The sequence below is a fragment of the Taeniopygia guttata genome, chromosome 3 (genome assembly GCF_048771995.1).
Source record: "Taeniopygia guttata chromosome 3, bTaeGut7.mat, whole genome shotgun sequence".
Classification (NCBI taxonomy): Eukaryota; Metazoa; Chordata; class Aves; order Passeriformes; family Estrildidae; genus Taeniopygia; species Taeniopygia guttata.
Genome location: NC_133027.1, coordinates 2758329 through 2781721, shown reverse-complemented (window position 1 = coordinate 2781721; position 23393 = coordinate 2758329). Strand labels below are relative to the sequence as shown.

The window sequence follows — 23393 nt, the reverse complement described above, 5'->3', positions numbered from 1 at the left end:
CTGGAAGGCTGCCAGAGGGAGAAAAAGGCTCTTCAAGGCAGTCTGAATTTGGAAAAAAAAAAAAAAAACTTTCTAGGAGAGTTAAGGAACAAAACATCACATAGAAAAATTGGGAACTTCATCAGAAACAGAGCTGCTTAATGGATTAAAATACAGAGACCAAAAACAAAGGAGGCAAAGAAAAGCACGACCTCAGCATTTAGGCATAAAATCAGCGAGGACAAAGCTGGAGTTCAGCCTAGCTGGGGACACAAACGGCAATAAGAAATGAATCCACAAAAATTAAGGAGTGAAAAGAAGCTCAGAAAAAAATCAAAGTGCATTGATGCATACAGGAGACAGCCTAGAAGTGTATACAGAAAAGACTGAAGTACTCAAAACCTCTTTTGCACAAATCTCCAGAAACAAGTGCTCCAAAACCTCTCCAGGCTGGTACAGTCAGAAAGAAAAGCACCAAACAACATGAGGAAAAATGGGTTATGGCTACTTAAAGAAGTTTAATGTGTTTAAATCCAAGGAGCCCTGTGGAGTTTTTCCAGAGCTGGGGGGCCAAATTTGCTGGTGCAGCCATCAGAACACTGTCACCGATCAGAAATAATGATTGGGGACCTCTGATGATGAGAACTGGGCTACAGTAACAATTGCTTTTAAGAAAGGGAAAAACATTACTGAGAGGGTATAGCATGCTCAGTTTCAGCTCAGTCCCAGAAGATATCATGGAGAATGCCCTCTTAGAAATTATTTCCAATCAGGGAAGAAGAAATTAATCAGGAATAACCAACACATTTACCAAAGGCAAATCATGCTTGTCCAGCTGAGCTGCCCTTGTAGGCTGAAATGATGGCTCTGCAGAGCAGTGGCTGTAGCCCTTGTTGACTTCAGCAGGGTTCTGACACCCTCTCTCCCAGCACTTTCTATGGAAGCTGACAAAGTCCTGGCTGGAGGAACAGCCTGCATGTCAAAAATGGGCAGGAGCAGCAGCCTCCAAAGGCAGGGATCGATACCTTCATGTCTGGTGGGCAGCAGGTGACCCCAGGGGCTGATGCTGGGGCCAGAATCATTCCATAGCTGAAACAGCAAAATGAGTGATGTGACAGAAAACACGCTCAGCAGATCTGAGGGCAGCATTAAACACACAGCGAGAGCAGACAAAGCAAACAGCAGAGGTTTATCTGAGGAGACCTGGAACAATTCCAGGTCTATACCAACAGAAACCTCATGGAGGTCAACAACAAGAGCAAGATGATCTCAGAGCTGCTGGGAAGGAGCTGTGGTTCTGCTGGATGCCAGGTTAAATGTGCTCACAGAGAAAGCAAACTGTGACTCTACTGCAGAGAAAAGAAAAATCCCTCTCTTCTGTGCTGTACTGGTGAGAACTCACCTGGAATATCAGGTCCAGTTCTGGTTCCCAACTGACAAAAGACATTATAACATAGCAAGGGTCTGCAAGGTCAATCAGCCTTGAGTTGATCATCAGCTTAAATTTTAATTGCCATTCTTTTCTGAGCAATTTACATCTTATTTGAACATTGACAGTTCACTGGGGGACCATGCTGTTATTACATACACAATACCACATTTAGCCACAGAAAAACATTTTTTAAAATTGTATTTGCTCTTATGAGGATGCTTTTTCTACATCAGTCCAAAATTATTCTACCTGTGCAGTTACTCAGCATAAAATGAGCTTGGTGTTGTCTTCTGTTTTCTCAACTACCAACATGAAGCTGCCACTTCAATCCAGGCAATGTGCTACTGTTGGTGCCATCTCTGGTAGTCCTGGTATCATCTCTGGAGTTCACTGCCGCATTTGCACAAACCCCACCTCTGCACCCCTCCTCTGAGTCCACTTTCTCTACAGCAGAAACAATGTTCTTCCTGCTACCTTTAATTTCACCACTACCTTCAGCTTTTTACTAAGTATCTATAACATGCAAGGTTTTATTATCCTCTCTACCACTGGGCTTATGCCATCATCCATTTATAATTCTTCTACCAGCACTTATATGCTTAAGGTGTTTAAGTATTTATTTTAAGCCTGAAGTTCTCATACTTTGTTAGGGTCCATAGAGCCTGCAGCAAAGATACATATAAATAACACCTTGTTCAATAAATACCTCATATGTGAACTAGTCAATATATGTGTTAGAGCACCTCAGTGCTACTAAAATTCCACCTGAACAGCACTGACAGTCATCTTGGAACACCTGCAGTTGCCAGGAGGACTGTCAGAAAGTAAATTCATTAATTCTGGGTTGCTAGTTTGCTTACCTGACAGCACACATCTACTCAAAGGAGAAAAATAATAGGAAGAATTATTAAGAACTTAAAAGCACTTTACAAACAGAATCACAAAATTATTTGTGTTGGAAAGGACCTTAAAGCTCATCTCATTCCATCCTCTGCTATGAGCAGGGACACTACACACTACCCCAGGCTGCTCCAAACTCTGCTCCAACCTGGCCTTGGACACTTCCAGGGATCCAGGGGCAGCCACAGCTTCTCTGGGAAATCACTGCCAGGGCCTCACCACCCTCACAGGGAAGGATTTCTTCCTAAAGCACCCACAGAAGATACACAGCATGTCATGGTTTTATTTTTAAGCATTATTATTTAACAAAAGCAGTCAGGGCTAAGGGAATCTGCTTAAAACCCTGTTGCTGGCTTCAGTAAAAAAAAAAATAAAAGAGAAAATTCATAGATAGCAAAAAGCAATTACGGAAAACAATCACAGGATGGTTTGGGTGAAAAGGCATCTTAAAACTCATCCAGTTCCACCCCTCTACCACAGGCAGAGACACCTTCCACTGTCACAGGTTGCTCCAAGCTCCGTCCAACTTGGCCTTGGACACTTCCAGTGACGGGGCAGCCACCGCTTCTCTGGGCCAACAGGAGCCGCGCTCGCTAGCTGCTCCAACAACCCGCCCACCCCTATTCTTACGGCACACAAGAAACATCACTGCACCAACGAACCTTGACACAAACCCCTTCCCAAGGCACATTTACCCCCCTGTCCCCGACTCCCCCTCACGGCGCGCACCCCCCGCCGCCGCCATGTTCCCCCCCACGGCCCCGCCCCGCCCCTCAGCGCGCACGCGCAGCGTCGGCCCCGCCCCGCCGCCGCCGCCAGGGCACCGCGCATGCGCGCGCGGAGAGCGGGGAAGGGGCGCACGGCTGAGGCGGCGGGGAACGGGGGAGGAGGGGAAGGAGAGGCAGTTCGCACTTACCTGGCACCGCCATGCGCTGCGTCCTGCCGGGCAGTGCCTCGCCCGCCTGCGGCAGGCGAGAGGCCCGGTCGCTCATGCCGAAGGCGGAACCGTGGAGAGTGCGGAGGAAGAGCAGGAGGTGGAGGTGGTGGCGCGGAGACATCGCCCGCTGAGGGGGGGCGTGAGGGAGCCCCGGGGAGGGAGGGGCGGGGAGAGCGCCCCCTGCCGAGCGGCAAGGCGAGGCAGCGCGCCTCCCTCAGGGGAGCGCCTCAGGTGTCCTCAGCGACTCTTTTTCCCCAAATAATCCCTTTCCGTGGGCTCTGCCCGCTGGGCCGCCGTCCTGAGAAGCGCCTCTGTGGGTTCTGCTTGCTCTGAATTCTGCCCGCGACGTTGTTCCCAAAGTTTTGGCACCCTCATGGAGTTAACGTCGCCTCCACCTCATGTCCTCATCCGTGTCACATCCACCCTTTGGCCTGTCCACACGCCCGGTTTTAGAGGGCCTTTTGAAGACTCATTTAAGAAAACACGCTACGCGTTCCTTTCATGCAGTAATGTGTTTTATTTGTACGATTAGCAGAGTGGTTAGGGTTAGAAGAGGCAAGCTTATTTCCAACCCCCAATAATATATATATTTTTTTAATATATATTTTTTTTTAATTTTTTTTTCCATGGTTTTTCTGGTTGTTAATTAGCCAACATACTGTATCATCCCAATTTTGCAGAGTGTTTTTTTCAGTGAATATGTTCCAAATAACATAAATCTCCAGGGCGAATTTTCTGCACCTATGTTTGCAATAAAAACATAAAAAGTGATCAGAGTGTGAGTGCTTGTGGAAGATACCCTCTGTGGTTTTGGGGGTAATACAGTGCATATTCGTACAATCATAAAATTATTTGGGTTGAAAGGGACCTTAAAGTTTATGTCATTCCACCCCCCTGCCATGGGCAGGAACACTTCCAGTGGACTATACAAGAAACAGGATATTAATTGTTTACAAAATTCATCTGGAGGGTTTTGAAAAATTTGAATTGTTGGCTGAATAGAGAGCAGATGATAAAAAAATAGACTAATGCCTAGTCTGAGAGGAAGATCAGGTAATTCTCGCAAAAAATGGTCTATGACAGATGCAGTTCCATTCAGTTTATAATCAAGCTGTGGTCTACATGGATACTCCTGAATCCTAGAATTTAATTCATATATATAAAGGTGTTGGATATTTGCAGCAATATTGAGAATTCCCAGGTGCTCTTGAAACAATCTAGAGGAGTAGGAAAATCATGTTTTAGGAGTCAGATTTTCTTCAAAACTAAAAATTCAGGCAGAAACCGGAGAAACAGAACTGTCCCACCTCAGCTTTCAGGTTTCCTGTTTTGTGTTTGAAAGGTGAACAAAATCCTCTGTGAGCACAGGTAGTCCCAAGATTACAGTCAATTTTTCAAGATTTTTTTACAGGAACACAACTTCTAATTAATGGTAAGTAGAATTACTGAGGTCAGGACTGGAGAGGATCTCAGGTGACCTGAAAAAATATCTTGTAATAACCTGGAGAAAATCCATTGAATAATGAGTGAGTATAGAGATGTTTGTGATAAATAACTGTGATGTTTTCAGAGTACAAGTCAGTAAGAATGAGACATGCTCAATAACAAAGTGTGAATTTCATTTGAAATGTGTTTACCTAATTAGTTACTCTCTCATTATGGTCATGGTGTCAATTCCCAGCTCTTTCTTTGTAAGAAACCACTAAAGATGACGACATCCACTGGTTTTACACTGCCCATCTCTTCAATCTCATCACACCTCTCTGCCATTTTTAGGTGTTCCTAAAAAATGCACTGCTCAGTGTCACGATGGATGGCAATGGAATTTTCCCCTCAGAATTAATGTCTCCACCTGCGAGCTTTATATTTTTTTTGCCTCTTAGTGACCAGTTTTGTTTTCATTGCCATCTTTCCTGGGTGAAGTGTGGGGCAGAAAAACCAGCTGTGTTTGACTGCTCAGCCTCACAGGTGAAGTGGCTGAGGTGTTCCAGAGCCCTGATGTGCTCCGAAATTCCAGCTGCTGAAAAGCCAGCCTTGCCTCCACTCCAGTGATGCTGGCTGAACGTGCTGTCCTCGGGTGCTGGTACTCTGTGTATTCCCTAAATCCTGGGTGCCCTTTCCAGTGCATTAATTCCTCCAGGAAAAATTGCTTTGTCACCCATCACCCAGTCGAGCTGCTTTGTTCATGAGGCTGAAAACAGCAGAGGATTGGGATCCAGAGCAGTGACAGCGGGGCTGCTGATGCTGGAAAATTACAGCTCTTGGGGGCAGGAATCAGCCTGGCGTTCCCTGTTTGCGTGGCACTTCACGTGCCCTGTCCCTGACTTGTCACTGAATCCCAAGTATTAAATGGTAATAAGCCACCGTGCCACTTAACAAATAAAAACTGATTTTCACAAGGGTTTAGTGCTTGTTGGCTCCATGGAAACAGAAGACTGTTTAAATTAGGTAAATCCTGCTTATATTTCATGAAAGTGTGGGCTATCCCCTCCTCTTGTTGCAGAGGGTGAGGTCTGGGTGAGAGACTCTGAAAATTACACACTAACTTTATTTAAAGTTTTCTTATTTTTTTTACCTCTACAAACGAGCAGTAGAACGTGATTATTTTTTTATTTATGGTGTATTATGCTTCACACTTAAACATAGACTTTCTATGTACTAACACACTGAATTAAGAAATATATCAGGAAAGAAGCCTGGATTATGGCACCCACACAGTGCTTGCATTCCCATGTAATTATCACAGTATTCCCAGCACAGCAATTTTATGGCAGATGCTAAAAATTTTCCGTGAAGGTGGAAAAAGAGAGGAGAGAGAGAGAGCAGGAAAAAAGGGACGTGGGCTTACCTCTCTCCTTTCAGCCAGGGCTTTGCGCAAATTCCTACTCATCCAGTCCTAGGAACTTGCTCAAAATATACACAATTTTCTTCCAGGACCTGACATTTCCTATATATAATCCATCAGAGTTAAATTTCCTAGTCTTTGTGGTTTGGAATAGATGCGTTTTCCCCATGTAACAAAATCTGTAGTATCTTGAAACTGATAAAGCCCTTTGTGGCCATCTCCGTGGAAATACAGGGATTGGGAAGGCAGGTTTGTGCTGCAGTGTGCATCTCCTGGAAAAGCAATCTCTTTTTTGTCTGAAAACATGCAGTGAAAGAAGATCCTCCACAGACTTTAGTGGATTATTCAGTGCTTGATTACTGTTAAAAATATGCAGCTTATTTTTAGGTTGGCTTTGGCTCCCACCCGTCACAGCTTAGCTTATCTTCCCTGGAATGAAGAGATTGCTTTTATCCAGGTTTTGTTATCCAGACTTAGTGCTGCAGGCTGCAGTCATCCCTCAAGAAAAGATAAACAGGACTCTGGGAGTTGATCACTGTCAAGGATGTTTTCTAATTCTCTTAAGTCATTGCACATCTCTGGATGCTGTTCAGGTTTTCAGGTGACGTATTTCCTGAATTTTTTTTCCCGCTTTGATGAAGATGTGAGTAAGGAATTCACCATTCTGGTACTTCTCAGACCAGCTGTAATCTGGTTTCTTGATTCCTGGTTGGATGTGCCTTAATCTGTCCAAGAGCAGTGTTAGACATTCCAGCCTCACAGATACGTTCCTGTGGCTTCTCAAGGGCTCCCAAAGGAATTGATTACCAATGTATAGAAATATAAAGGAGATTATGGCAGATATGTAGAAAATTGTGTTCTGTGCCTAGACCTTGTCACCATTTAAATCACTAATATAGGCTTCTTCCAATCCCTTGTTTTTGTTGCTATCGCTCCTGCAGCTTCTCCTCAGCTGCTGACAGAAATTATTTTCCCAGTTCTTCTCCATAGCTGATAAAACTGTCAAATGGTGAATCACAGAATTTCCTCAGTTGGAAGGGATTCAGCAACGATCATTGAGTTCAGCTCCTGGCCCTGCCCAGACACCCAAACAATCCCACCCTGAGCATCCCTGGGAGCGTTGTCCAAACGCTTCTGGAGCTCCAGCAGCCTTGGGGCCATGACCATTCCCTGGGGAGCTGTTCAGGTGCCTGTCGACCCTCTGGGGGAAGAACTGAAAACCCCAAGGAAGGAGGATTGCACCAGGGTGTGCCCAGGGCTGCTTTGGGCATGAGGTTGTGTCCCTGAGTCCAGCACAGCCCCACCTGTCCGAACTCCCTGGCTGCTTCCCTTGGGGAAGGACCCAGGGGGACTGCCTGCATTGCTGGCAGTCACTCAGGCCTGGGGACTTCCTGCTGCCCTTTGGGGCTTGGTGGCTCTGCTGTGGGGCTCAGTGATGCTTTTGCACCTCTTGGCTGCCATTTCTTGGAGCCCTCTGCACTCCCTTCCCATTGCATGCAGACACAGACAGGTCATGGATGAAATTGTTTGAATGGAAAAGCAAAACAGTGAACAGCATTTTCTACATCTTCAGCTACAGCCACAGATACAGCCACAGCTACTTTTTCATCTGCATCTTCATCTACAACATCAAAACCAGCCTTCCTCCATCCTCAAATGATGTGAACCCTCAAAAGGCCTAATCCTACATTTCTGCTCCAGCTCTGCCTTTGGGAGCCTTGAGCTTGCTGTCAGCTCTGGGCAGAGGGTCCTTCTCCCTCTTCTTCCCTCCCCTTTCCAGCCTGATGCCATGTGTGGACACGCTGCCCTGGGGTGGTGGCACGTCTGTCCCTGCATCGTGCTGTGGCTCCTGATGTTTCCTGCCAGGGGTCCTGCCATGCTCTGTGCTCAGCATGACTTTGGAACTCTGTTCAGTGAAGGGCACCTTCCCAGGCAGCCAGAGCTGGGTGGTTTTGCACATGGGGCTGGTGCCACCGGTGCCTGCAGAGTCCATGGGGGCATGGGGACACTTCTGGCATCACCCAGGGCACACGGGGCCGGGCAGAGGAGCTCTCAAAGGTCTGCCCTGGGCAGATGTGGCTCAGGCAAGGCCAGGGGTGCTGGCCGTGCCCTGCTGAGCCCATGGGCCACAGCTGGCCGGGCACAGGGCTGCTGTGGGGCTTGGCTGATCCTGTGGGAGGCTGCAGCCCAAGCTGGGGTCAGACACTGAGGGCACTGAGGAGGAGGAGGAGGAGGGAGAGGGTCAGGGCAGGAAGGGCTGGGAATGTCCCCACAGTGCATCCCTGGGCTGCTGCAGTCGGGATCAGGCTCTACCTGTGCTGCAGGAGGGCTTGGAGGAGAGCAAGGGCTGCAGGAGCTGAGCCATGGAGGAGCTCCGGCTGCCACAGCGGTGCCACAGACAGGACCACGGTCACTCAGGGTCTCTGTCTGGTCAGCTCTGTTGACTCAACACAGGTCTGGACTCTGCTCTTGGAACATCTCCAGGGATGCAGTGTTGGGGTTCCCATTGTTCTGTCACACAGCCAGGAATGCTGGGGCTCCCCCTGTCCTGCCCCACACACAACAGCTGTGCCAGTTCTTGGTGGGGAGGGAAAGGGTGAACTACAGAGTTGGAATTACAGAATATCCTGAGATTTAAGGGTCCAACCAGTATGATTCCCTGGCCCTGCACAGACACTCCAACCATCCCACCCTGTGCATCCCTGACAGCATTGACCAAATGCTCCTGGAGCTTGGTAGCCTTTGGGCTGTGCCCATTCCCTGGGGAGCCTCTTCAGCACTTGACACCCTCTGGTGGGAGAAACCTTTTCCTTATATCCAACCTAAAGCACCTCTGTACATTTCCAGCCTATGCCTCAGTACGTAATAGAGCTCAGGATTGATGCTGATATTATATTGCTAGAAATACAGTAACCCCATGATGGGTACCTCATTGCTATCACATTTTGTGACTGGTCAGATAACAAGATCTTTGAAAAAACCCAAATTTTTACCAGGACACATAAGTCGGTTTCCCAGTTTTAGCAAAAAAGCCACAAACTGGTTCTAAGGGCTTTCAGTTAAGGGACCCAGAGACTTTAAGTGCCACAGTTCTTTTGGGAAACACGAATTCCTGTTGATACAGGAATCTGTTACTGCAAAAGGACAGCAAAGATAATAACACAGTAAAGGATCAACATGAGATGATTTCTAGAGAGAGGAGGGAAGATTTAATCAGTCATTCATCCGCCTTCCATTTGGGATCTAGATGAGCATTGAGATAGATATTAAGCTACATAAATTATCCTAAAAATGGAACTGACGTAGAAGAGCCATCAACACTGTACCTCAGGATAATGCAGTGATTTGGGATTTACAGAGGGATGCCAAAAACAGTGGGCAATTTAATGGAACACCGTCTACCATATGTGCCAGGAAGAAGATGAAAACACAGGATACAAACAGTCTCTTCACGCAGGTTCTTTATTTTTCCATGGCACTATAGCAATGAGGGAGAAAATGCTAATACAGCCCAAGCTCTCTGCAGGAAGAACTTTTGGTTCTCTCTTCCCTTCACTGGAGTTCAGGGTACACTTTTATTACCACACAATCCCAGGTTTTGGCTGCCCCACCCCTGGAAGTGTCCAAGGCCAGGTTGGATGTGCTTTGGGGCAAATTGGTCTGGTAGAAGGTGTCCCTGTCCCTGACGGGGTGGAATGGGGTGAGCTTTAGGCCCCTTCCAACCCAAGTCATTCCATGATTCTGTGACAGGCACCTGCATTCTGGTGGCCCATCTGCCTGAGGTCAGAATTCACACTTTGCAGCTGGGTACCCCCAGCTTTAGCAGAGATCTCCTTCAACAGCATGGCTTCTCACAGCTCCATGGATTTCCTAGGATTGAATTCCAAGCAGCTGAGGCTTGGCTCTGCAGCTTTTAAATCAAGATTTCCCACTGTGCTACAGAATACTCCGTAGGTCATTTTCAGGAGAGGACAAATTCCTGGGTACGTCAAGTGGCCAGTGCTGTGCACATCAGGTTAGATGGTCACTGGAAGTGTCCTTGCCTAAAATCTGACATTTTAATACAGATTTCACTAGCTTGTGTCATCATGACACAGTGCTTTTTTTGTAAAACTGTAATTTTGGTAAGAAATTTCTCAATAAATATTTTTGATTCCATTAGCTTTGGGGTTCCTATGGTTTTATCACCCTGAGGACTGTTTTTGCAGGGCTGACTTTGTGAACATCTTTCCTTTTATTTAACCAGGAAAAATTGAAGACTTTTAAATCAAATTTTAACCCCATAAAAATATTGCTTATATTACACACTGACTAACAATTCCAAAATAAATTCACTCTTTAGCACAAAATCCTTTGCATTCTCCATCCTAAGTAGTATTTTACATTCCCCACTCCAGATTTTCCATATTGATATCATAGTCCTCAAGATTTCATCCCTCCCTTATTAAAACCCTTTTTCTTTCTGAACCCCAAATTCCTATTTGCTCAAATATTTGTTTTTAATTGCTGATAGTCCAAAGTCCATTCACAAGCAAGTGGCTGAAGTACATTAATGACTTTTATTTACTTAAATTACCATTAGTGAAGAAATAAGCATGATATTAAATTATCATTAGCGAAGAGATAAGCGTGAAAACAGATAAACTGTTAACTTTGGGGTAACATTTCACCAAGGCAACTGCTCTGCTGGAGATACTGGTGAGATTGAGCTGAAAAATACAAGGGGATAGTGAATAACTGGGTTTCCTTTGTATATCCCATTGTAAATAATTATATTAAAAAAAAAAAAAAGGCAATCAGTTGTATTTTTTGGTGGAAAATTAAGGATCACACCCATGCTCTGGTAGTGGTTCTAAATGCATTGCCTTGGCCCCATCAGTGGGTGCTGGTTTGTGTTCAGCGGCATTGATGACTTTATAAAACCAAATGACAGAGTTGTTTATGCTGTCCTGCTAAAGAAAATAATCTGATTTAACGGTGCTGGTTTGCCAGTTAAAAAAAAGAAAAAGAAAAGAAAAAGAAAAAAAAAAACAAACCAAACAACTCTTGTGCTATGTGCTGTAATAAGCTTTTTATAAATGTGCTCATGTGGCGCTGAGCGGAGCCCGCTGTGCCGACACCATAAAACCGAGAGGGAGCTTCATCAGCTCTAAGTGCCATCGTATATTCCCTGCAGCAGCATTCCCGGGATTAATAAAGTTTGTAAGAAATACACAGGCAAAAGATTAAAAATACATGCGTGATACTACCCGTGGTAATAAAAGCTGATGTTGTTTGGACTGCTTGTTTATTGGCTTGCCCTAGATGAGATGTTTTAAGGTGAATATGATTGAAGAGATGAGCTTTCCCTCAAGGCCCTGCTTTTTCCTGCCCAGGAGCTTCCCAGGGATGCTGGTCCAGGGCTGCTTCCCTGAGCCCTCTCGTGGGCTCCTTCCTCCACTGCAACAGCACATCCTGCAAATGAGGCATTTACTGGTCTCCAAGAAGGTGATCTTTATGGAACGTGAGCTGTCTCCTCATCTCCCTGCGTAAGGAAACGTGTAAAAATAAAGCAAAATTAGTATTTCATTAAAGGCATGAGAAATGTTTAGGGTTTCGACCACAAATACGCTGTTTTTGTTGTGGCATCTAGCAATAACAGTGATTAGGGAATTGCAACACAGGAGGCTCTTCTGGGAATAGATCTGCAGCGCAGCCTGTCACTGCTTGGCAAAATGCACTCAGGTGCTGATGGAAATGGAAAGGTTGTGTATTTGAGGTGGTTTCATTGAAAAAATCATAATAAAGTAGATTAAGAGACACCTGAAATGCCTCCTGGCTTTAAACAAAAATATCAGGATATTTCCTGACAGCATCTGGATCCTTGAGGGAAATTAAATGCCAGGTAATATTCTGTTTGGAAGAAAATAAATTAACATCATATGTAAAATATATCTGATGCCCATTAGATTATCTTTAATCATCCATGGGATGTAGTGACTTTTGATTCCATTCTTTATTGGAATTGCTGCACTGGATGTTGCTGTGCAGTGCTTACAGGAAGACACAGGTCCAGATCATTCAGTCACAGAATATTTTTGTTTAAAAGGGACCTTAAAGATCATACAGTTCCAGGCTCTGCCATGTGCAGGAACACCTTCCACTGTCCCAGGTTGCTCCAAGCCCTGTCCAGCCTGGCCTTAGACATTTCCAAGCATAAAAGATCCTCAGGTATTGAAGTTTTGTCAGTATATAGATATTTTAGTCCCAGGGAAATCCGTGGGACTTTGTCACCTCTTCTGACCCCAGGAGGTTACTTTCCAAATGAGATAGAGCTTCCCAAAATGGAGCTCTGAGCAACCTGGTCTAGTGGAAGGTGTCCCTGCCCATGGCAGGGGATTGGACTGGATGACCTTTGAAAAACTCCTACCAACCCAAACTATTCTATGATTCTGTGAAGGCCGTAACAAACCTGGTGCAGATGTTGTTTATTGGATTTATTTTTTCATTGTGATGGGGTAGAATTGTGAGGCTGGTTTGGAAACAGGGATATGAAGAGTATTAAATACAGACCATCCACAGAAGAGTGCCATGACAATTATGGGGTGTAAGGCACCAAAATGAGCCTGAGAAGGTTGGCAAGTGACACAGAGAATTGGACTGTTATCAAAACAGATTAGAGAGAGGAATAGAAGATGGCAAGTGGGATATGGAGAATTGCAAAACTGGGCATAACTTTTAGGGGCTGTCAACAGCAGTATTTTCACAGACAAAGTGGGCAGAGCATAACTTAGAACCCATGTCTATGGATTAAGCAAAGGTTGTTACTTTCAGCAGTAATGTGCTTGGAAAACCAAGTGTCCTGCAGCTGCTGTGAATAAAAATTCAACATTTGTCATATCTCAGTAATTGCAGTCCCTTGGTACCTTCTATTCTGAGTGTTGGAGGTTATAAATATTGTTGATGACTCGGCATTTACTTTAGACTTCTTGGTCTTTACCAGCCGTGTTTTCAGTCCTTATTCCTGTTGTCACTGTTTGTCAGTGTGAACCTTCACCCAGGTAGAGGAGATTCACAATGAATTCTGGGGGACATTTGTCTTTAGTTCAGCTTACACCAGTTTGGACCTTTCTGTCATAAAGATTTTTAAAGTTGATTTGCTTTTCATTGGGTGATGCAAAAGAAGAACAAGATGATGCTGTTTTTACCTCTCTTTGGGAAGGGCATGTTCCTTCAAATATTTTCCAGGATGGCTGAAAGGATACAAAAATCCTGATTTGGGGATGAGCAGTTCTGGCACAAATACCAAGAGACGACACTTCCATCCTTAAAATAAGCCCCCCGACATAAGTGATAATTTAATATACATCATGCCATCTGCTTGCAGAACTGTGCAAGCTGCTCCCAGAGAAGTCAATGGGAAATGCATTTTTCCTATTATTTTAGACATTCTGGGATCAATCTTGATGTCACAAAGGCAGGCAATAGTCACCTTTCCCCAAAGGCAAATACAGTTTGTCACTAGGGAGAATAACCACTGCTGCAAACCCACCATTTCTCCTACTCCTCCTCCTCCTCCTCCTCCTCCCTTTGCCCTTCCCAGCCCTCAGGATGAAAACACAGAGTGCTCTGCCAGTTAAAAAAGCAGATGGGGAAAGGAGAAGGTTTCAGAGCTACAAAGCACAGGAGCCCCGGCAGCAGCTTTTCTATTTATCCACTGTGAGCTTCCATCTTAGAAACTTTTACTGATCTTGACCTGACCTACAGAAACGTTTCAGCAGCATTTGAGGTTGGAGGAAGGACACATTTCACTGTTTTCCCTTTATTCCAGTTTATACAAAGGCTGGGTCAAGCCTTGCAGAGGTATTTTTGTGCATGGGTCTTTTGCTGCTTCACTGCAGGCTCATTGGAACTTGGGAAGACGGCACAGACTCCACTGGGGGTTTTCTCTTTCTGAAGAAATCACTCACAAACATGTAGAGAAATGGGAGATTGAGGCTGACTCTTCCCCAGTTCCTGGCTGCTGGTGAACCTGCATCTCAGGCATTTGCTCAGACAATCTCTGAATCTTGTGCTATAAAATTATAAATGTTGCCTGCTCATCTCCTTATTGCATGTCTGTGTGCAGAACTCCTTCCATCTTTCTTCAGCTCAAGTGTGCAGTTTAGTTAAACTCCCCTCTTCTCATGTTAGTGCTATTCCACTGCTTCCATCATCCTTATTCCTGTCATTCATACTTTTCCAGCTTCCCAGGATCCTTCTTGAGGGGGGAGAAAGGAAACTCAAGCAGCACAGATTTTTCAAGGTGCAGAGGCACCAAGATGTAGAGACATGCAAAGCAATCCTACCTGGGGGGGGCACATTTTTGATGTCTCCACTCAAATCATAGAATGGTGGGATCGTGGTATGGTTTGGGTTGGAAGAAACCTTAAACCTTATCCAGTTCTACCCCCTACAATGGCCAGAGACACCTTCCACTATCCCAGGTTGCTCCAAGCCCCATCCAGCCTGACACTTCCAGGGATCGAGGGCAGCCACAGCTTCTCTGTCATAATTTCAAAAAACTTTCTCTGCCAAGACACTTCAAGTTCCTTTGGTGTTCTTTGATCCATCCGCTATGGCCTGCAGATCAGAAGTTACTCATTTTACACCCTGCTCCTTTCTTGGCCCTCCACACTGCCTGGCAGGCTTCCTAATCCACTGGTGTTTGTAAAAGGATTGATAATTCATTCCTTCTCTTAGAAAGTAGTTCTTCAAATCTCTTAGTCTACCTTTTAATAGAATGCCTGCTCTCTATTTTTTCCATGTTTGAACACGAAGTCTTCTTACTTGTAACAGCCTCCTTCGCTCTGATCTTTAATTACAGTAGCTTTCTTCTGGTCTTTTTAAAAGTCTTTTTTGATACACTCCGAGTATTTTCTCTGAGCCTCTAATATGGTGTCTTTAAACAATATCTCTGCTGCTTGCAAACATTTCACCCCGTTGTGGCTTGTACTAATTTCCTTTGAACGAGTCGCCCCATTTTTCGTAGGGCTCCTTTTTAAATCCAGCGCTGTGCTCGGTGATATTTTTGGCTGCCTTGTTCCTATGACTATACTGGAGCTCAGCACATTATGGCTCTTCTCCTACAGAGTCTCTCTTTGATAACACCATAATGATCCTGGGCTGCACAAGGAGATCTTTTTCCAATGACTAAATCTCCAAGGAGTGTTTGTTCACAGGTATCTAAACATTTACCCTCAGTATCCATTATATTTATCTGTTGTACGTGAATGAAAATGTTTCTCCTTTTTAGTGCATCTTGTGTACCCACAGCGTTTTTGGGCTCCTCTGGGTCACCTCAGGCAGTGCCACTGCCCTGGCCAAGCCATTGAGGAGTAGCTCTGTTGTTGTCCTATTCTTGGCTCTTGCCCCAAGAGATCTTCACCACTTCCCACAGTGTCTTTCTCACCTTTCATTGTACCCTTCTGTCCAGAACAAACAATCGTTGGCCAGGATTCAATTTCCAGACAAACACCATCCTTTACACTCACACCAGGACACTTGTACAGCCAGGAGGGATGAGCTGAAGGTCAGGAGAGCATCTTCACAGCTGGGGGCTGGAGTCTGGACTCTCAACAAGGAAAAGACATTGCCTGGAGGGTGGGAGATGCTGCTTCTAATACACTTCATGTAATGACTCTGAAAATTGGGCTCTAAGCAGCCTAGTCTAGTGGAAGGTGTCCCTGCCCATGGCAGGGGGTTGGAAGGAGATGAGCTTTAATGTCCTTTCCAACCCAAACCACTCAGTGATTCATACATCTTATATAACATTATATTCCTTTATATCTATATTTGATCCTGTTTTATGTGCATTCGCTCATGTTTTAGGGGACTAAATCTTTCCTCATCCCTACTTTTTGGAGGGGACTGCCACCAAACCCCAGTGGCATTGTTGATCTGCAAATTCTGGAGCAGCACAAGGCCCTGCTGGGATCCAGGCATTGTCCTCTGCATCCTGTGAGAGTGGAGCTGCTGATCTGGGAATGGAGTTGGAAAACATTCTGATGCTGGGAGCTGTGTGCACTTGCTGCAGAGCTCGTACAGGTGTGCTAATGAGAGACTCTGCTCATCACAAGCCTGAGACCTTGGAGAATATTAGTAAAAATGCCAATTTGCATGTCTTGGGGTTAATTGAGGGAATCTCCGGTGGAAAAATCTTACTGTCACTTCGGAAGCCGGTTCTGAATACAAATTGTGTGTCTCTATTGGATATTCAGAAATCTTTTCAACTTCTTTGCAAACCTGTAGCAATACGGAAGGTTGTTTGCTCCCAGAAGTTTTCCTCAAAATTTCAGACATTTTTTATCTGTGTTGATATTAGCAGAGGACTCCTACACCGAGCATGGAGAATATGTGGGGTCCTCCACCAAACAAACGAGAAAGGGGCATGAATATTTTCTCAGCTATTCCCCAGGCCATGTGTTTTTCATAGGGAAAGACACATTTCTGCATGCAAAATGGCAATTCTTTTCAAGTGGGGCAACACTCTTATTTTATGCCTGTACTCTAATCCAAGTTTCTTGCATATAAAAATAATTAATGGATGTTTTTATCTTTGTTTGAGCTAGGCAGTTGTTTGACAAGATGCAGTTGTCTCATTGAGAAACAGGGAAGCAGAGAACTGGTTCATTCACCTGATCCTGATTAAGAATCGGTGCAGGTTTTTATTATCCTGGGATCACAGTGTGTTTTCTCATCACGTGGTCTTCCAGGGGATTTCTTTCCTTTTAGAACTGTTTTATTATATGCCACTATAAGGCTACCACCAACATTGCAAGGCACAACCAGAAATCCCAAATATTTCTCTGTTTAATTGCAAATATTTCATGATGCTCTGATCATTCCATCAGCCATTGGGGGATTTTATAAATGTCTTGCTCCACATTATGTTGGTATAATTAACTACTCTTGTTGAAACACCTAATTTTTGGAGGAGTTTATGGAAGAACACAAGGGAGAGGCATGGGTTTGATGCTGATTTTAAATGAATTATTCCTTGGTTTTCAAAGTTCACTTTTAGTAGTTTTGACATTCAGTCTTTCTTTTTTTAAGCTAGTATGTCCTATGGAACAAAAAGATTAAAAATTAATTAGAAAAGACAAGAAATGAGAGCAAAAAGGCCAAATTTTCCCCTCAGCAAAAGTTTCTTAAAACCAAACTCACTTTCTGAGCATCCAACAGAACACAAAAGTTTTACCAAATTCCTTTCACTTCCCTTTCTCCAGTTTCCTCATTTGAGCATTCCGATGGGGCTGTGCGACGCTGCTGATTTCAACGTGTCGCAAGGGTTGTAATTAAAAGCAGAATTCTGCCTTGATTATGGCTCTGATATGTGCCCTTCCCAGCAGCTGGAAGATGATAAGCTCTAAAATCATGGAATCATGCAAAGCACTGCAGATAATGCTGCATGCCATGGTACGGATGAGTGACAGGACACAACGACACGGCCTCCAGCTGTGCCAGGGGAGGGTCAGGTTGAACATCAGGAGGAATTTCTTCATGGAAGGGGTGGTCAGGCATTGAAAAGGGCTTCTCAGAGAGGTTTAGAGTCCCCATCCCTGGAGGTGTTCAAGGAATGACTGGACCTGACGCTCAGTGCATTGGTCTGGGTGACAAGGTGGGGATGGGTCACAGTTTGGACTCAGTGGTCCAAGATCTGCTGAGGTCTTTTAGAAAGTCTTTTCCATGTGCCCTCATCAGGTGTGAGTTTCTATTTAATGCAACAGAGGCAACTGTGGGGGCAGAAAATGTTGGGATGGAACCCCAAGTGGGTGCCCAGTTATGTCTGGAGTTGGCATAATTGCTCCAGTGTTCTCTTGGGTGAGTCCCAATTCTCCAGGCCCAAGAGAAGCTGTGGCTGTCCCTGGATCCCTGGAAGTGTCCCAGGCCAGACTGGATGGAGCTTGGAGCAACCTGAGATAGTGGAAAGTGTCCTTGCCATGGCATGGGTGGGATAAGATGATCTTTAAGCTCCCTTCCAACCCAAGCCACTCTGTGATTCTGTAGAACACCACATCCATGAAGTGGGGACAAGAACACAGTGTTTCTTTCCTTGCAAAGGCAAGCGGTGTTATGAGGATAAATAAAATTAATTACTGCCTGAAATAGTAAAAATACACACTACAATGGGGAACTATACAATGAGGACAGGTTTCAAGATCTGTCACAAGCTGCTGAAGAAGAAATAAAAATCTTTTTTTTTCACCGGGTTTAACATGGGAAAAGCAACCCAGGCAGTTGCTTTTGAAGAGAAATTAGGAGCAAAAGAGAACACTTGTGGTAAAATGTTATAATAGTCAGAGCCAGAAGATCCTACTCATTTCCTGTAGGAGGAAAGTCACCAAGAATTGGAGAGGGGAAAGCCCACATGATTAAAGGAAGAACAAGATTGACTTCTCCCTGACTGACAGTCTCTGCATCAGTGCTCTTCTGTTCCAAGACTCCTGTTCCCGAGGTAGTACAATCCAGCCAAAGATAAAGCTGCAGGAAAGCAGAGAGAACATCAAAGATTCGCTTCCTGATGGCAAAAAGAGGCAGAAAATTAAATCTCAGGTGGCAAACGAGGTTTCCACCCAGGCTAAGACTGACCAGCAAGACGACCCTAGAAATGAGATATAAAATAGCAAGTGCAAGACTGGAAAAGATGGGGTGTTGTGGGTGTGTTTAATATGTGACACATGCAGTTCTGGCAGGGTGTTGAGCTCCATTTCCACCTCTAGTCACAATGTGGATATGAGTTGGATGAAGCCACAGCAAAGCTGCTGCATCCTCAAGTTTTATGGTAAAATCAATCCTTTGAAAGAGACAGGTTTCCCTATTTACTCTTCATTGTGAAATGACTTTAAAGTTTCAATGTTTTGTGTGTGTGTGTGTCAAAATCAGCTTATGTAGATGTGTTTGCATACAGTTAAATAAAAAGATGTGAAATTTGTATTTTCACCCATCTCTACTTTCATATACAGCTTTAAGTGATGAGCCTCACACATGGAGCCTCTTTTCTTTGCCAGACCATAATTTTCTCTGACCACAGACCTGTGAGTAAATTTTCTAGGACCAGAATTAAATTTTCTAGGACCAGGACTGAATTTTCAAAGGAGGCTTGCCATGTCCTAGAACCATAAAGCCATGAGCAGGAGCTGTCTCAGCACCTTGTTCTGCTGTGTCTCCTGAGATCTGCAGTGCCCCCCTGCACTGAGGCAGGGCTGGGATGGGCAGCACCAGCCTCTGCAACTTTTCTGTGGCATCACAAGGACACTTTTTTTCCTTATCTTATATAGGAGCCTTCCCACTTACAGATTTCACAGTTTAGGTACTTGAGACTTCGCTGTAATGAAAAAAAAATGCAGTTTTCTTTTCAAACTCAACAAATCACTGCTGTTACAACACATCCACTAATCAGTAAATTGGTGGGATGGACAAGCAGGTTTGCCCTCACATTCCTTCCTCTCAGGGAGGGAACCCTTTTAACTCCTTGTGCTGAAGCTGTTGAGATGGGTCTCTAATGGGCCATATGTTCCTGGAGCTGCTGGGAGAGCCCTGTGACCCAGCCCTTGCTCCATCAATTAATCCCTCACCTTCCTTCTCACGGTCAAACTAAATGGGCATGAACAAAGGCCAGGGAATGGCTCTTTGCCCTGAGGCCAAGTGGTACAACTGAGCTCCCTGTCCCCAAAACAAGGCTGGCCACGTCCACACTATTCACTGGGAATGAGCCCTGGCCCTTGGCTGTGCCTGAGCAATTTTTGGGTCAATGTTAGTTGGCACAGACCTAAACCAGGCCAGGGAATGTGCTGACCATTGCTCTGCCCTCACAGCCTTATAGCCCAGCACCACAGGCCTCACCCAGGCCTCCCTTCCAGGCTAAAGGTCTGTGTTTTCTTTAATTTAATATTCAAATACCAAATAAAGTTGAAAAGCTTCCAATGAAGAAAGATAATGCACCTACACTCCATCTGGGGATCAAAACTCTGCAGAGAGATGGGGGCTTAAACTCTTCAGAGAAAGGAGGGCATAAATCCCTTGTATCCAGCGTCCTGCTGGAGAAACTCATTCCCAGAATTAATGAAATAAAACCATTCTCCAATTCTCTGGATTGTGCTGGTCCTGACTCGCCAAAACCTTCCTACCAGATTGAACCTCTGAAGTGGGATCGAAGGGGGAAGCCTACAACATGAGCCATAACAAGTTCAGTGCCCAGTCTCATAAACTGGATTTCAGGATGGCGCATCTAGTTAAACCATTAGACCCATGAGATTTACCCAAATCCCTTTGAGAGTATTGTTCACATCTCCTCACTCCCCAGCCCAATGAGAGAATCACACAAATGAAAACATGGCACTGCTGGGGGCTGAGGCCTTGTAGAAGTGGCCTTCTCCAGGCCTGTCCTGATTCCAAAATCCACAGATTCCCTGCAGCAAGGTACCTCTTTTATCAACCCTTTCAGCTGTACCTGGGGATATCAGGTTGGATATCAGGAAAATGTTCCTCCCCATGGGGTGTCAGGTGCTGAAGAGGCTCCCCAGGGAATGGGCACAGCCCGAAGGCTGCCAAGCTCCCAGAAGAAATTGAACAATTCCTTCAGTGATGCACAGGATGGGATTGTTGGGGTGTCTGTGCAGGGCCAGGGCTTGGATCAATAATCCTGGTGGGTGCCTGAAATCTCAGGATATTCTGTAATTCCAATTCTGTAGTTCACCCTTTCCCTCCCCACCAAGAACTGGCACAGCTGTTGTGTGTGGGGCGGGACAAAGGGAGCCCCAGCTTTCCTGGCTGTGTGACAGAACAATGGTAACCCCAACACTGCATCCCTGGAGATGTTCCAAGAGCAGAGTCCAGACCTGTGTCGAGTCAAGAGAGCTGACCAGACAGAGACCCTGAGTGACCGTGGTCCTGTCAGCTCTGTGGCACCGCTGTGGCAGCCAGAGCTCCTCCATGGCTCAGCTCCTGCAGCCCTTGCTCTCCCCCAAGCCCTCCTGCAGCACAGGTAGGGACTGATCCCGACTGCAGCAGCCCAGGGATGCACTGTGGGGACATTCCCAGCCCTTCCTGCCCTGACCCTCTCCCTCCTCATCCTCCTCCTCAGTGCCCTCAGTGTCTGACCCCAGCTTGGGCTGCAGCCTCCCACAGGATCAGCCAAGCCCCACAGCAGCCCTGTGCCTGGCCAGCTGTGGCCCATGGGCTCAGCAGGGCACGGCCAGCACCCCTGGCCTTGCCTGAGCCACATCTGCCCAGGTCAGACCTTTGAGAGCTCCTCTGCCCAGCCCCGTGTGCCCTGGGTGATGCCAGAAGTGTCCCCATGCCCCCATGGACTCTGCAGGCACCGGTGGCACCAGCCCCATGTGCAAAACCACCCAGCTCTGGCTGCCTGGGAAGGTGGCCCTCACTGAACAGAGTTCCAAAGTCATGCTGAGCACAGAGCATGGCAGGACCCCTGGCAGGAAACATCAGGAGCCACAGCAGGATGCAGGGACAGATGTGCCACCACCCCAGGGCAGCGTGTCCACACATGGCATCAGGCTGGAAAGGGGAGGGAAGAAGAGGGAGAAGGACCCTCTGCCCAGAGCTGACAGCAAGCTCAAGGCTCCCAAAGGCAGAGCTGGAGCAGAAATGTAGGATTAGGCCTTTTGAGGGTTCACATCATTTGGGGATGGAGGAAGGCTGTTTTTGATGCTGTAGATGAAGATGCAGATGAAAAAGTAGCTGTGGCTGTAGCTGTAGCTGTAAATGTCGACATAGAAGATGATCACTGTTTTGCTTTTCCATTCAAACAATTTCATCCATGACCTGTCTGTGTCTGCATGCAATGGGAAGGGAGTGCAGAGGGCTCCAAGAAATGGCAGCCAAGAGGTGTAAAAGCATCGCTGAGCCCCACAGCAGAGCCACCAAGCCCCAAAGGGCAGCAGGAAGTCCCCAGGCCTGAGTGACTGCCAGCAGTGCAGGCAGTCCTGGAGCAGGACTGCCCTGGGTCCTTCCCAGAGGGAAGCAGCCCTTTGGCATGGGAGCCAGGACCACCATGAGTTTTAGTTTGAATGTCAAATGTTTTTATTCACCTCCTGGTTTTTGCAAATGCTGCATGTTTTTTCAAGACTCATAGAATCCTGGACCAATTTGTTTTGGAACAGACCTTTAAGATTTTCTAGTTCCAGCCGAGCCCTCCATGGGGACCAACTCCTGCAGTATCTCTTCAAGTGCAGGAGATAAAAACTTCCTTCAAAAATGAAAGTTGGTTTTCTTATACCGGGAAATAACAGATACTTCTTGGGAAAAGGTCACAAGATTATCCTTAAAATTGTGAGATGTGCAATGAAATCATGGGCGGTAGTGACCTCACCTTTCTGCCTGGGTAGGACACTGTGTGTTTTTCATATCCTAAAGGTACAACAGTAAAATGTTCCAAAAAGAAAATAAATGTAATGTATTCATAATTGCTAATGTGATTGAGAATGTACATTTAAGAAATGTAATGGCATAAACCTGAAGAAATCTAATTCTGAAAGGAAGCTGTCTAAATTTAGAGTGATGTAGTAATAATTAATCCATTTAACATTCCATGCTGGTTTCAGCCCCAGGAATGACTAAACAGAGGACTGCCCCCAGCTTAGGAGGGGCAAGGAAAATGGAAGAGGTTATTTATATAAATATATGGGTACTTTTTCTGCCAAGTCAAAACAGATCATCTCTGATCATCTCCAGCAGAAATATTTTTTCCAGGTCAATTTGCACTCTGGGTTAGATGAAGATGCTTTCCACCAAAGTGAGGGCTAAACTAGACCACTATCCCAGGTTGCTCCAAGCCCTGTCCAGCTTGGCCTTGGACACTTCCATGGATCCAGGGGCAGCCACAGCTTCTCTGTGAAATGTGTGCCAGGGCCTCTCCACCCTCACAGGGAAGAATTCCTTCCCAATATCCCATCTATGGTTTTGTGGGAGGTGTCCCTGCCTGTGCCAGGAGCTTGGAACGAGATGAGTTTTAAGGTCCCTTCCCACCCACACCATTCTGGGATCCTGGGATTCTATGGAGCATCTCCTAAAGGGAAAGTGTGAGGTTGATAGAGGATCTTATCCATGCACACAAATAACTTAAGGGTGGCTCTCAAGAGGATGGGGTCAGGCTACTTTTGTGGTGCTCAATAACAGTGCAAGGAGCAATGGACACAAACCAAAGCATTGGTAAGTTCTATCTGGATATGGGGAAAAACTTTCTTACTCTGAGGGTGAAGGAGCACAGGAACAGTCTTCCCAGGGAGGTTGTGGAGTGTCCTGCTCTGGAGATATTCCAA

The 23393-nt window shown here is 45.7% G+C and overlaps 1 protein-coding gene across 1 annotated transcript in view; it reads right to left on the bottom strand.

Annotated features, from left to right (window-relative positions):
* MSRA (methionine sulfoxide reductase A) overlaps positions 1 to 3624 on the bottom strand; it is a 227530-nt gene extending 223906 nt beyond the window's left edge. The window contains exon 1 of the mRNA XM_002187990.6: positions 3228 to 3624. Within this exon, the coding sequence (XP_002188026.4) occupies positions 3228 to 3369 (142 nt within the window). The 5' untranslated portion in view covers positions 3370 to 3624. The remainder of the gene's footprint in view (positions 1 to 3227) is intronic.
* Between the last annotated feature and the right edge of the window lie 19769 nt (positions 3625 to 23393).